Raw genomic sequence first — 13,492 nt, forward strand, 5'->3', positions numbered from 1 at the left:
TGACGGATTAGGGCTTGAACCAAAGAAACTGATTTCTTTAATAAAATGCTGGTGTTCTAAACATCCTGCCATGTCTACATTATTCTGCATGGTGACCTTTCGCACTGAGATTCCCACAATGGTCTTGGTGTGTGTTTAGTCAAGTCTTGGATAGAATTTCCTGTGGTCTCAGTTCTGTATCAGCCTCACAATGAGATGTCTTTGTGGGTTACGGCAGATGGAGGCCTGAGTTGATGATACAGCCTGAGTTGCTGTCTGAACGGCTCTAACCAGGGCCTGCGCGCTCAGGTCTTGACTCCCCCCATACTCCCCCGAGACTGGGAGCTGTTATAATGTTCTCAGTTGGAATGAGTTCAATGATTATCTTTTATTACATTTCCAGACCACATTTTCAGTTTGTGCTGCATTGTTGCAAATATTTTGTTTTGGGAAAATGGAGAAGGGAAGAAAAACAATGGGTTTCTCACAGCCTCATCAAAAACAGTAACAGCAACTTCGGTAGCAACAGAGCAGCACTAGATGCTGTAGCCTGTTAATTGGTCATCAGAGAATTGTCAATTCACATGACAACAACTAGCTTATTGACTAAAGTGCACAAGCGGGACTCTACTCCCATTTGTGCTGTTTTAGCTGGATTTGCATATATTATCTTTTACTATTGTAATGGCAAATGATGTCACGTGTTTGAATAAGATGGCGAGTTTAACTGTGTAACTCTGGTAAGATGCTGAACTACCTATTACTGCATTACATTTTAGAATCCTGTGACAAGATGAAATCCATTCACCCATTTTAATCAGTGCAGGTAAAAGTCAAAGCAACATTGTTAGTAAGAGGAACAAAGTACAAGAAGGTAGCACCCACAGAACCCGCGAGTGCACTTACTAAAATGGCATTTCAGTAAAATGCTGGTGTTCAGCATGATGTCAAAGATATTAGTGTCTGCAAGACTCAGCCTAATGTATAATGCATTATTAGGAGTGGCATTAGCTGCAAAGCAACGAGTTTATTGAGATCATGTTGGTCTGAAAATAGAATGAGCATGGTGCTGTCCTGGTCTGTCCCTTTTCCCATCACTGTAAGTAGAGCAGTCTAGGTGACACAAATAGTTCCATGTAAAGTTGTTTTTAAACTGCTGTAGATTGTGGATGGTACAGATAGATATAGATCTGCACATTCTAAAAGGGAATTTGATTTAGAACAGTTGAGGAAAAAACAACAAAACTATCAGGGCTATGTGTGCGTGCATATAGTCGCACGTTTGGTTACCCTATAACCTATACTGTATCTCTGTTTGATTAATCAGCATGAAGTAAGCTTCCATCTACCCCCGGGGTCCTGTGATATGTCCTGGTTAATGGTCTCTCCAAGTGGTGGGATGCACAGCAACCAGCCTACCTCAACTAATACACAGCATTGGGAGGATACCCGTCAACATAAAATAGTCCTTCACCCTTTCCAACTAAACTCTTAAATCCAACAACTAGCAATGTTTTCTCAATGCAGTTCTACAGTTCTCACTGCGAGAACCTGAACACACGTTGGAAAGCAGCTTTTGTCTCCCAAACCTGTGGGGGACGGGTAAAAGAAAACGCCCCAGCCCTGTGTAGAGAAACACAGAATGGTGAAAGCTGATCATCTGTTCTTTTTCTTCCCCTCTCTTTGTCCTTTGCTCTAACACACTGAGCAGCTGCCTTAAGGTTGATCACATTCTCTCCCTGTGATCACGTCTGCTCTCTCACTGATCCATAAGCAGCGGGTGTATCTTTGTGCAGTTGACCCCCACAGGCAAAACTAGCATCTGATTTCGTCTTTCCAGGTTCGTGAACATTGTGTTCATGCGGGAAGGTGACAAGAGCCTTTTAACAGGATAGTTGTGCGGTTTTTTCAGCGAACCTGTCATCTCAGCACCTGAGAATCAACTGGGTACTTTGGACGGTGGGAGAAAATTGTCAGTTAACCACTCCCTGTCGGTAGATTTTACCAGATAACAGTGTGAAACCACTTCCTCTATAGTGGCCTCCTCTGTAATTATCTGGAAATTAGATCATTGCAAAGTCTTCTCTGTATTTTTATATATATTTATGCTAGGGTTATATATATGCTAGGGTTCTGGGCCATGGTAGCTGATCAAGATCTATCGGTGCATGTTTTGTAAGTGCCGTGTGGTGCATCTCTGGACTCAACAGGTCTCTGAACTATTTAAATCAGATCCTTCCCTGTTTAAAAGTCAGATGATAATATAACCATGAGCAACTTTAGGCACAAGTTGACCCACCCTACTTTGGCTGATGATTAATTCAGAGTCCTTAATTTGCCATAAAAATGCATATGTGCTTTTTTCGTCGAGGCTCTGAAGTATCGGCATAATTCAAGACTGATTTTTGAACGTGCTTTGAAGTTTCGCTCTCAGCAGAATTTGTGTATTGGTTTCCCTGTGGCTGTGCACGAAGTTCTGAGTTTGTGGGGAATAGCTGAAACCTGTTATTTTATTATTCTGCTGGCGTAATTATTGTAGCTTTTAAAATTAGCAATATGTCAGTAAGCAGTGAATCCATCTTATCTTTAAAGTCTGGAAGAGGTTGGTCCCCGCACTGCCCTCAATTGTCTGCCCTAAATCCACTATCCCAGATTTAGCTCACCCATGCATACACCTCATTACTTTAACCTTCAACCTGTCCCTCTTTTAGCCTCCACCCCAATTCCCCTTAATCTCCACACTTGGAGGAGCCTCTTTGTTGACCTTTGGACTGGGTTGAGGTTTTAGCAATGAAACAAATGATTTTTAATAGTCAATGGTTTGGGATTTGCTTTAGTTTGGCTGGAACGGCTGTTCTGGGTCTTGTTATTTCCTCAAGTATTCATTAAAGACAAAACTATCTCTGCTCTCATGTGAAGGTCGTTTGGTTTGTAAAAAAATCTCCATTGATATTTAAAATCCCGGCATCCGCATGTTCAGTAATCACGCCATTGAATATAAAAATCTTGGTTGGTCGTTGACACAAATAAAATACTTAGCATAACGTTGTCGCTATGTTGACAACTGCAGGTGAACACGGCATCACAGCCCGTGTACACGGCTGGTTTTCCCTAAACTTCTATCTGCAGTGGTGGGCACAGATTTCATACTTTGCCATTAGCAAGCACACAGATCTAACCCAAATATGGTGCTGCGGCTTAATTAATGTTGTTGGTGAACTAATGCAGAGCTGAGTCTTCATTAACTCAGAAAAACAAAGTGTATTCTGGGATACCTCTTACACTCAGGAATTTAATGAGAGCCCCGTGTTTATCAAGAGTTTACAGATGGCTCTGACATCGGTCGGTCCTTTCTGCCAGTCGGTCTCTAAAGTGAACGTGTTTCCACGAGGCTGATGCCGTCTCACAAGAGGATTATTTCAGCTGTCACAACTCTGAGCACCAGGTGGGAAAAGATGAGCTCTTTTCCCTGAAGGGTATGGTTTACACAAGAGTTTCCTGTTTCTAATAGCTTTACTCACTCCCTTTCATAGGCTATATGATAACTTTCATCAAACTGAACATCAATGTTGCATTTATGTAATTACAGTGGAGTCTGAGAGCGATATAGTGAAGCAGATATTTATCAAGATTAACTGTGTAATAAGGGGGACTGGAAGGCTTCAACTCTGTACTCTGTCAGTTTAGCCAATGAGCTTTTCTCACCTGATATTAGCAAGCCCCCAGGCAATTAATATATCCTAATAGTGTTTTTTTTTTAGCACTGTTAGGGAGATTTGTAGATTGATGCATGAACAAAAAAAACTTGTTTGTGCATAGTGCCCCTAAGTACACCAACCTGGCCTGGAGCCATGGTTCCTGGAGTCCCTGCCTGGCCCCATGTTGATGTGTGGGGAGACAGACAAAAGAACCTGCTTTTAAAATAGAGGTGAAGGCAGATGTACAAACATGGTGATGAAAAGACAGGTGGACAGACAGACTGACAGGTGGAAGAGTAAAGCAAGTACAGAGATTATCCATCCAAATAGGAATTATTTACCCAATAAATGCTCATGAGACTCTCTTATTGATCAGGCAGGAAAATGACTTTGGAAAGTTGCTGTGAAATTATTATATTTAAAAAACTAAATTCCCTATAGATTTTAATGAATGTAGAAGAAAGCTGGATTTGAAGGCCACACCCATAGACCAAGGTCTGTCTGAAGGCAGATGGTTGGCGCGCAGAGCATGTGAGATGGGCCAAGATAGCTGGTAGTTCCCCTCCCCCCTGGAAATGCCTGAGCCGTATCGCCTGCAAACCTGCAACATATAATGTGGCCCACACCTGTTTAGGTGTGTGTTACTGTATACGCAGGTGTGTGGGTGCGGGGCCACACTGTGCAAAAATGGATTCCTTCCATCCTTCACCCCTGGAGAAGGAACTATATCCACAGGGTGCTCCTCCTGAACACCCTCACCACCTCTGGCTACATACCTGCTCTGCCATTCATCAGGTTCATCTCACAGGGTTGTCTTCATTCAAGCCTCTTCCAGTTTGCTTGATTTGCCATTTGTTCACTGCAAGTGGAAGAAGATATTCATCTAGATGAAAGCAGATGTTTTTACTCTGATGTCCCTCTTAAAGGTATTTATCTTTTCAGCTATCTGACCACAGCATTTTCACAGTATTGTTACCCCAAACAAACAACCCGACTGTCAAAGCTGTAGGCCTGCCCAGCCAAGCCTTCTGCCTGAGGTTAGCTTTGTTGAGGATGACAGGCTGACTGGCTGCTTTGACATACGAGCTTTATCTGTCCCACTGCTAATATCCCCAAACAAAAGAGAACCAGACCACATACAAGGCAGGGTGTCATTTTCCGTTTGGAGAAAACAGTCAAATTAAAGAAGTTTCCCAAAAGCTCAAGACATTTTCAAAGCTGTAAGTTTACATTTGAAGCAACCCTTGTGCTGTAAAGACATCCAGACACAACACCACCAGCAACAACAGTGAGCCGCAGAGCTACGCAGCCTCACGCGGACGTACAAACACCACCATTACCACATAAATCTCAGCCAGTGTGTCCAACTGGACAAACTCACATCAGATCGGTGTCCAGATCAAACAGAACATCTCAATGTTATCCAGCAGCTGAGCAAACAGCTCTGCCTCCAAAGTGCTCTTACTTCGTTCACCTTCTTCCTCTAATATTTTATCTGGATCCCAATAATGGCTCTCACAGGCCACCATATTGTCAGCAGTGATTGATCTCTTTCCTGCTCTCTGCAGGAAGCCTGTCTGTTTGGGATCTGTCTTAGCAACTAGCCTTTTATGCTGATGTCCTTTTAGGTCTGATTGACTAGGACTTCTACATTGAATGTATTGAAATTTCACTTTAAAGTGTTGAACGGAACTCCCAAATGAACGTTGATTACCTAATTTAATGTCTGTCTTGTCGGGGAGGCAATTTACATGGTTAGGTTTATGGAAGTTTACCTTACACTCCATAGTTGGTACCATCCTTGGGAAAAAGTTCTTACATTGCTGATCTAACTTTTACTTCCTGGCTCACGTAGGTTTTGGTGCTACCTTTGGCATCGCTATATGTGGTTTTGGGAGCTGCCAACATGTCAGTGGGATGTAGTAATGGTTCCCTGTTGCAAAGATTACGTGTTTGTGAAAGCAGTAGATTAGATTAGAGAGTTAATTGTGATTGTATAATAAAAATACAATCATAGATATATTTAAAAATGGCAAATAAACATTCAGTGAATTAAAGCACGCAGGAGTCAGTGACACGTTCCAACAATTATGCCCAGATGTTAGACAGAGGGGATGGTAGTATGTTGAACCATGTCTGGCATACCAAGTGTGTGATGAATTTCTTATGGCTCCCACCAACGGAAGAAAGTCATGACACAAGTCCTCCTCGACAAGGACACTGTGTTTACTCACTGACCCCGGCGTTCATTGCTGTGTTTTGCGTGGGAGATTGAGAGAATGAGTCACCCTGGAACAGTCACCCATTCGGGAATTGCCAACATATGTGATACAGTAAAGTGACCAGCTATTCACTTTTACCAGCACTGTTGCTGGTGACATGGCAGACAATTCAAATTTGTCGTCCTACTGGTCCCCAGCAAGTAAATGATAAATCTGTGTTGGTCCCAAACATGCAAGTGCTTTCTCCATCTGGACCAGGGCCTGGCACACTGTGGTCTGGTGGAAAAACATTCCATAGCAACCTAGTGGAATAATGCTGGTGTAGAGCTGCTCACCCTGCAGGCCTTTATTTGACTTCCAGCTGCTTCTCATTATTGCTGCAGCAAGAGCTGAAATAGTTTCAGGTTGAGGAAGATGATGAGACTGAGATGGCAAAGAGCGTTTACACTTTACAGTTTCACATATGGGTTTAATTCGTACAGCGTATAATTCTACCACAGCTGTGGTGGCAATAGAAGCTGATGTTCTTCATTACCTCCTTCATTATGATATCTAACACCCCCCCCCATTTGAGTCCTTAACTGCTGTTACACATAGAGCTGATGAACCTTTCTGCCCGGGACTGATGTGGACTGGTTTGTCCCAAATATCTGTTGACTGGAACTTGTAATTAAGTAAGAGACACCGCTGAATCTCTGAGTTATACACGCTTGTTTAAACCCATTGATTCACAAACATTGTTGATTGGGAGCATCGGGGGAGAACATGTTTTTTTCCTTTCAAGCAGAGGAGAAAATTCTTTGGGTCTCTCTGGCAGTCACAGGGTTGTTTTGACTGAAGCTGTGTTTCTTTCTCTCGAGGTTAGCGATGTGTGGCTGCACCAATCCCTGCTTTAAAAGCCAAATACATTGACAACAGCTTATCTGGCAAATCAGAAGCCGTTCAAAATGCAACTTTGGACATATTTGTTGCCCCTGAATGGGGTTATGGAAAGTATGTGATGTGGCCTTCAAAGGAGCTCTTGGACTATATCCAGTTCAGAAACAAAGGGGCTTTGGTCCAAACTGATCGCAACAAAGACCAAACAGCACTCCCTCTTTGTCCATGTCAACATTGAGCACATTCTGGGCCACATTTGTCCTTCAGTCAGCTGGATTTGTTGCTGACAACCTTATAAATGTTGGACGATCGTGCCCGCTATTATGTGCACCTGAAAATGGTTCTAAATTCCCGCGGCGCTTAGATGGATTGTTTGTGAGCGAATGACGGAGCAACAGTCGGTTATTATCTCTATCACAGCTCTCTTTTGTCCATCTATGTGCTGCACGTCATGTCTAAACACAGGCCACAGGTGCTCTCATCTGCCTTCAGCACCATTTTAGAGGGATCACAGAGGGCTTTGATGCCCCTGCACACAGGCCTGTTTACCATATGAGCTAAGAACGACTGGAATGTGACGTGTAATAGTAGAGGGTCCACTGTGACAGCATAATGGATGTAAACTGAGTAACCTGGGATTATATCTGAGATTACTGAGTTTAAAAGAAGTTTGAATAGCAGCGACTATCTTGGGTTTTTTTCATGACATGAATGAATGTCCTAAAATGTCCTGACAGCTAGAATGTGCATTTAGTTACCTGTAACTTGGCCATGAAAAGGTACCTTTTGGCTTAAAACGGCTTAACGAGTTATCGAGTTCTATTTTGCAGGAACCAGTGTAATTGTATTAAATGATCCAGTAAAGCCTTTTGTGTCAATGTTGTGGATTTGTTTTAAAGTCAAGATACTCTTGAGGGAGAAGCTGTCACAAGCATTCCCTGTTCATTGTAAACGCCTGGTAGATTTTAACGGGTTCAAATAAGGTTCCTTTTATTCAGCCTCTCCGTCCTCTCAGCCACAGGATGCACTAATTCAGAAAATATATTGTCTGTCTCATGTACTGTCTGTGCTTTATGGGTTTAAAGTAGTTTAAATGTATATACGGGTATACTGACTATGTTCAGAGAGAACAGGTTTTGTGCGTGCCCCCAGTAGCCCAGCCATGGATCTAAAATGTAATTGAGGGGCAATCCTACACATTTGAAACCTCATAAAGAACCTTTAGGGGTAATTTGCCTGCACATTTTACCTGTTTAAGTGTCATCCTTTGTTTAATTAAGTTGCTTCTTTTCCATCTTTATGCACTCCGTTTTTGCCTTTCTCTTGAATTTATTTTTAGCTTCATACAACCACCTCTTTACCATTCAGTTGCATTTATTATGATTCCGTTGCTTAAAAAAAAAGGTGAGCGGTATTAAGCTACATTGCGCTACATTTTGAAACAATTGCATCAGTCTGCATTGCAAGTGATGTCAAAATAGAATCTTTGATACACAATCGCACATATTTAGTGGAGACCAAAGAATGTTCTGGTTGTTTGACTTTATGTGCATGTGCCTAAAGGCTGAGGCACCATTCTAACCTGTTTGCGCTCTGGTGTCCCTCCAGAGATCCGGGCCCAGCTGGTGGAGCAGCAGAAATGTTTGGATCAGCAGACAGACATGAGGGTCCAGCTGCTGCAGGACCTTCAGGATTTCTTCAGAAAGAAGTCAGAGATCGAGATGGAATACTCCAGGAACCTTGAGAAGCTCGCCGAACGCTTCATGGCAAAGACTCGGAGCACCAAGGACCACCAACAATACAAGTAAGCATCTGTTAATAAAACCCACTTTGGTCCACTTTGACTTGGACATATTTTGACAATTCTGACAAAGTTTTGACGGTTTCGCCTGCTGCACCCCTGTTTATGTGAAAAACAGGCATTGTCAAATCGCTTGAGTCTGTGGTGGGAATAAAAATAAAATGTGTGCTTGTCCACTCTGTCCACAAATATCCCCCACTGTCTGTCTGAAGCAGCAATGGCCCTACCAGCTGTATGTGCCCGTGTGTATAATTGACAGACTTCGGTATGGCTCTGTGGTTTTGCATCGTCCAAAGTGCCGTCTGGTCACTTCATTCACAATTTAAACACTTGGCAAGCACCTAGGAGTTTATTTTTTCAATAAATAAAGGGTGTTTTTCTGGCCTGGTAAATCACATTACTGGAAATGTTGTATTTGACACTAAGTTATATGTGTTTTCCATATTTTCTAGACTGTTTGTTTTGGACTTGCATAACCACTCTTCAAAAAATAGGTCAGATTGGCAAAGCAGTACAAAGTTAAAGTAGCATTAACCGAGAAGATAAATGTTGACAAAAGCTAATGTAACATTTAAATGTTCATGAAAACAAAGTCTGCAGCATCATGTATTCAGGACAAAGCTTTCACATTATGAAATGAATGCCCTTCCTTCAAGGACAAGGACATGACTGGTTAAAAACTAGCAGTGGAACTGGTTGCTGCAAGCTAGTGAAATAATAGTGATAATAAGGTTTTAACTAAACTCATTATTTAAAGTCATGTATTATCTTTGTATTTATTCCTCGACGAGCAAGGCTTTCATACTTTGGTGCAGGTATTAAAACCAGGACTTTCTCATGGTTAAATGCTGGTGACTCACAACACTGAGGTTTCTATACCACACATTGTTACATGCATACTTTTATTTTCCTGGTGAAAATAATCTATGCTCGGAAATATTTTGGTCAATGTACACTTCAATTTAATATTAGCTTGCATCACATCCATCTGAATCTTAATAGATTTCAGCGTTGAAGAGATTCCCTGTGTGTTGTTCTCAACAAGCTGCACACATTACCATAATGCCCGTCCTTGTTTTTATTCATGCCCAGGCTGCATAAGTTCTGGCAGAGTGAACCTGGGCCACTTCCTTGCAGTACAAATGTGTTTCATTCTACACAGGTTTTATATCCCCCCGCCTTCTCTCTCTCTCATGTTCCTCTGAGCTGTGAAAAATGGTTTGGCACTGCAGGAGCTCAGTCAAAAATCCTCCACTGGAAAGAGATGAAGTTAGTGTTTGTCAGACAGACTCGGGTGCCAGCTGTGAAAGTACGACTCGAGCTCACAGCTGGAGTGGAATACATTTGCCTTAGGCGCCGAGTCAAGCTTTACTTTGTTTGATGCTGACCTAATTGGTGTTAAGGAAGCAGTGGAAGACACGATTGAGGTCTTTAAGTTGTTGTCAGCACTCGTAGGCATGGCTTTAATTCGTGTTGCTCAAGCCATAATGCATTTTTTATGTGAAATGTTGTTTTTTAATATAGTTTTTAGAGAATATATGGAGATTCGTCCAGAAAATGGACACTGCTGATGCTGTGTGAGATGCATTTGTAGTTCCAGACAATAAATGACCATCAGTGACCGTGAAGAAAAAGACCGGTTCCTCTCATTACTTCCTCCTTTCTTCCTGTGAGTAAACAGCAAACAGACAAAGATCCTGCTGTCCGTCCTGCTACAGGAATCCGTGGGATGCCATTTGTGTCAGTAGCTGTTTGCTCAGCACACACTAGTACACACATACATTTCCCCCCTCCTCCATCGCTCCCACTCGCAACTAAACACACAGTCTTAAACATACACACAAACAAGAGATACTGTTATGCAAGGTTTCTTCAGGGAGAGACCTGCAGATGGGAAACTGGAGTCCGCTGAATAATTTATGACAACTACAATCAGCTACAATCATTCTAAATAGGATGCATTTATCAAGAACTGTGTTATTTGCTCAGGGATGTCCTCTTTTTGTCTGTGAGAAATTTCTAAAAGTGTGAAACATGCTGTGGGTGTTGGCATTATGGCTCTACAAACACCTCTGTCTACAGTGCACTCTACTGTTTATCAAATTATTTCGACATTCTACGGTGTTTTGAAGCTCTGATGCTCTGATTTAAGCGTGTGTTATCCAACAAGCTCGGCTCTTGCTAGTGAAGAAGATGACCATGTAGTTTGAGGACCTAAAATGTGTGTTCACACAATGAGAGAGGCAGTAGTCCGCCAATAACTTAATTAATTATCTTCCTCTCTGGTTCTGCATTATTTTCCTGTCATACCTGAATATTTTTGCCTCAGAGACAAGTTTTTGTCTGTGGGTCTGTCTGCTCCAGTTCCTGTCCTGGCTGAGAGGGGAAATGATGACATTGAGAGATTTTCCTGCCATTATGTTGGGTAACAACTCCCTGAACTTATCCTGATATCCCAGCTGATATCAGTAGTCCCTTATTACTATTTTTCCCACTGTTTGGTTTTGGATCTCATCTTTTTCCAACTAAAAACAAACAACATAAAGAATTTGTAATATATCCCTGAAAAGTTTCGGAGCTATTGGTGGAATGATCCAAGTCTATAAATGTCCTACATTAACTCCATGACAAAATAATATAATGGTTGTACTATAATTTCAGCTAATTATATGATTAATTTTAATCTGGAAAATCTTTTACTTCCGATTATTATAAATTTGTCTGCAATGTAATAAATAAGGGAAAGCAACTGCTTGAGGAAGCTAAGAGTTTATTTTCCACCATTATTTTGTCATTTATCATGTCCCCTCTTCGTGTCAAAGACTTGAATATTTTGCATCTAATGGTAAAAGTCATCCTGTTTTTTAGGTTAGTGTTTTTTGGCTTTGCCTTGATCCGATGTAGTTTGGTTCCTGTTTTTGCACAGTGTTGGAATGTTTCAGTCTGTTGGATCACTTTTGTGTTCTTTTTCAGAAATGCTTCGTTTTTGGACTTGCAGCAGATGTTGTTTGGGGGCACTCGGGGCTGGTTCAGGGCTGGGTCATTTGCTGAGTGTAAGGTTTCACCTGTTGTGTTGACAAGTGTTGTTTTTCAATGCTAACCGGGATTGTGCATGAGAGCAGAGGCGAATCTCCATATGGTTCCTGCAAGATTTGACCTGGACCAGCCCGCTGCAAAACACAGATGCAGGCACACGTGCAGACAAACACACACACATACATTGTGTGGAGTTCATTGGAAGAATGTTACAGAGGAAGCCACCCTACAGGCCTGCTCTGGTCTGGACAGTCTCCTGCACTCAGATAGAAAACATCACTCTTACATCTGTATATTATCCCTCAGCTATGTGCCATCACTCATTTATCCCGCGGCTGTGATCTTCCTCTTATTGCCTGTTTGTCTTGTGACACAATTTATACAAAACTGCTTTGGAACAGAAAACCAATGGATGTTGTCTCCAGCAACATTCAACAGTGTGACAACCTTCTTCCTCCTTGTAGGATGTCAGGATGGTTCAGTGCTGCTAGCGCTCTGCCCCAGAAATGTCATGGATACAGAGTGTATCACCGTTCCAACCTAGCTGAAGTTCACCAGAAGTATATAGGACATGTAACACCAGGGGAGGCACGACACATCCCTGTTCTGCTTCTATAAAAGGCTCAACTTTTGGCTAATCGAGGAACTGCCACAATGAAAAATTCCGTTCCCCAGAAAATGAGGGTTGACTTTGTTATAGCTGCAGAAATGGGAGCGTATTGAAATGAACCTCAGGAGAATGCACGCACAGCTATACTTTTCACATCTGGAAAGTAGGAGGTATCTCAATAAATTAAACACTTCATTATTGTCCAACATATTGTTGCACTTTGCAGCACAACTTCTGACACATAGATGTAAAACAACAAGATATTCATTCTCTGTCATTGGAAACTGATCAGTGTCCCTTGTCTGTACAGGAGAGACCAGAACCTGCTGTCTCCAGTCAACTGCTGGTACCTGCTGCTGAACCAGGTGAGGAGGGAGAGTAAAGACCACGCCACACTGAGCGACATCTACCTCAACAACGTCATCATGAGGTTCATGCAGATCAGCGAGGACTCAACTCGGTTACTAAAGAAGGTAACTTGGACGTGTCGACAATTAAAACAAGTTAACTAAATAATCCACGTTTTTTGCACAGAAGTCTTTCATTTTCAATTAACCAGTTTGACGTTGAAGGATATATTTAGGTATGTACAGCATATATTTAGCATTTTGGCCCCGGTGGTTTCATTTTGCGAATTAGAACTGAGGAACCTCGGTCAGAGAAGTTCCAAATGCATATGCATCCACTCTCCCATCTTATGATTGTGGCTTCTCGGCTGAAACTCGGCCTCTGCTGGCTTTTCCACCACAAAGACGACAACTCCCTAGAAGATTATGAGCTCCACTGCAGCAGGAGACACATGAACTCACCACAGGTCTAAATTACAGCGTGGCCTTTTCTCAGAGGGGCACATTTCTGTCAGTTTGGCTTGTATGACTTTTTCTTTCTGTTACTCTATCTTTTGAGTTCCACGTTATTGCAAACTCTGAACTTTTAACCTACGGAGCGTGGCACATTGTCCTGAAAGTATTTAACGTCTCTCTGTGGGTTCATCTGAATATGTGAGGACCTGGTTTTTAAATATTCAACCCCCAACATGCAAACAGAAAGTTGCAGCAGAAGGTTTTTTCAGTATTTCAAAGCCTCCATTTCTAATAATGAGACCAGATGTTAAGCTGAAGAATTTTTCACATGCTATTCTCATTTCTGACTCAACGCGCTTTGATCATAATGATGGGCTACCTACAATCCGTTTTGTAGGCTAAACCTCCCAGTGAGCAGGCTGGTTCCGTAAAGGTTGCAGAGGTCTTTCAACAGATCAGCTGAC

At 42.1% G+C, this 13,492-nt stretch overlaps 1 protein-coding gene across 2 annotated transcripts in view; it reads left to right on the top strand.

Moving 5' to 3' along the window:
• srgap1a (SLIT-ROBO Rho GTPase activating protein 1a) overlaps window positions 1–13,492 on the top strand; it is a 47,145-nt gene that overhangs the window by 5,463 nt on the left and 28,190 nt on the right. For both annotated transcript variants that reach the window (XM_011607340.2, XM_011607342.2), the window contains exons 2-3: window positions 8,387–8,582; window positions 12,536–12,698. In XM_011607340.2, the coding sequence (XP_011605642.1) occupies window positions 8,387–8,582; window positions 12,536–12,698 (359 nt within the window). The remainder of the gene's footprint in view (window positions 1–8,386; window positions 8,583–12,535; window positions 12,699–13,492) is intronic.

This window comes from Takifugu rubripes, chromosome 9 (assembly GCF_901000725.2).
Source record: "Takifugu rubripes chromosome 9, fTakRub1.2, whole genome shotgun sequence".
Lineage (NCBI taxonomy): Eukaryota > Metazoa > Chordata > Actinopteri > Tetraodontiformes > Tetraodontidae > Takifugu > Takifugu rubripes.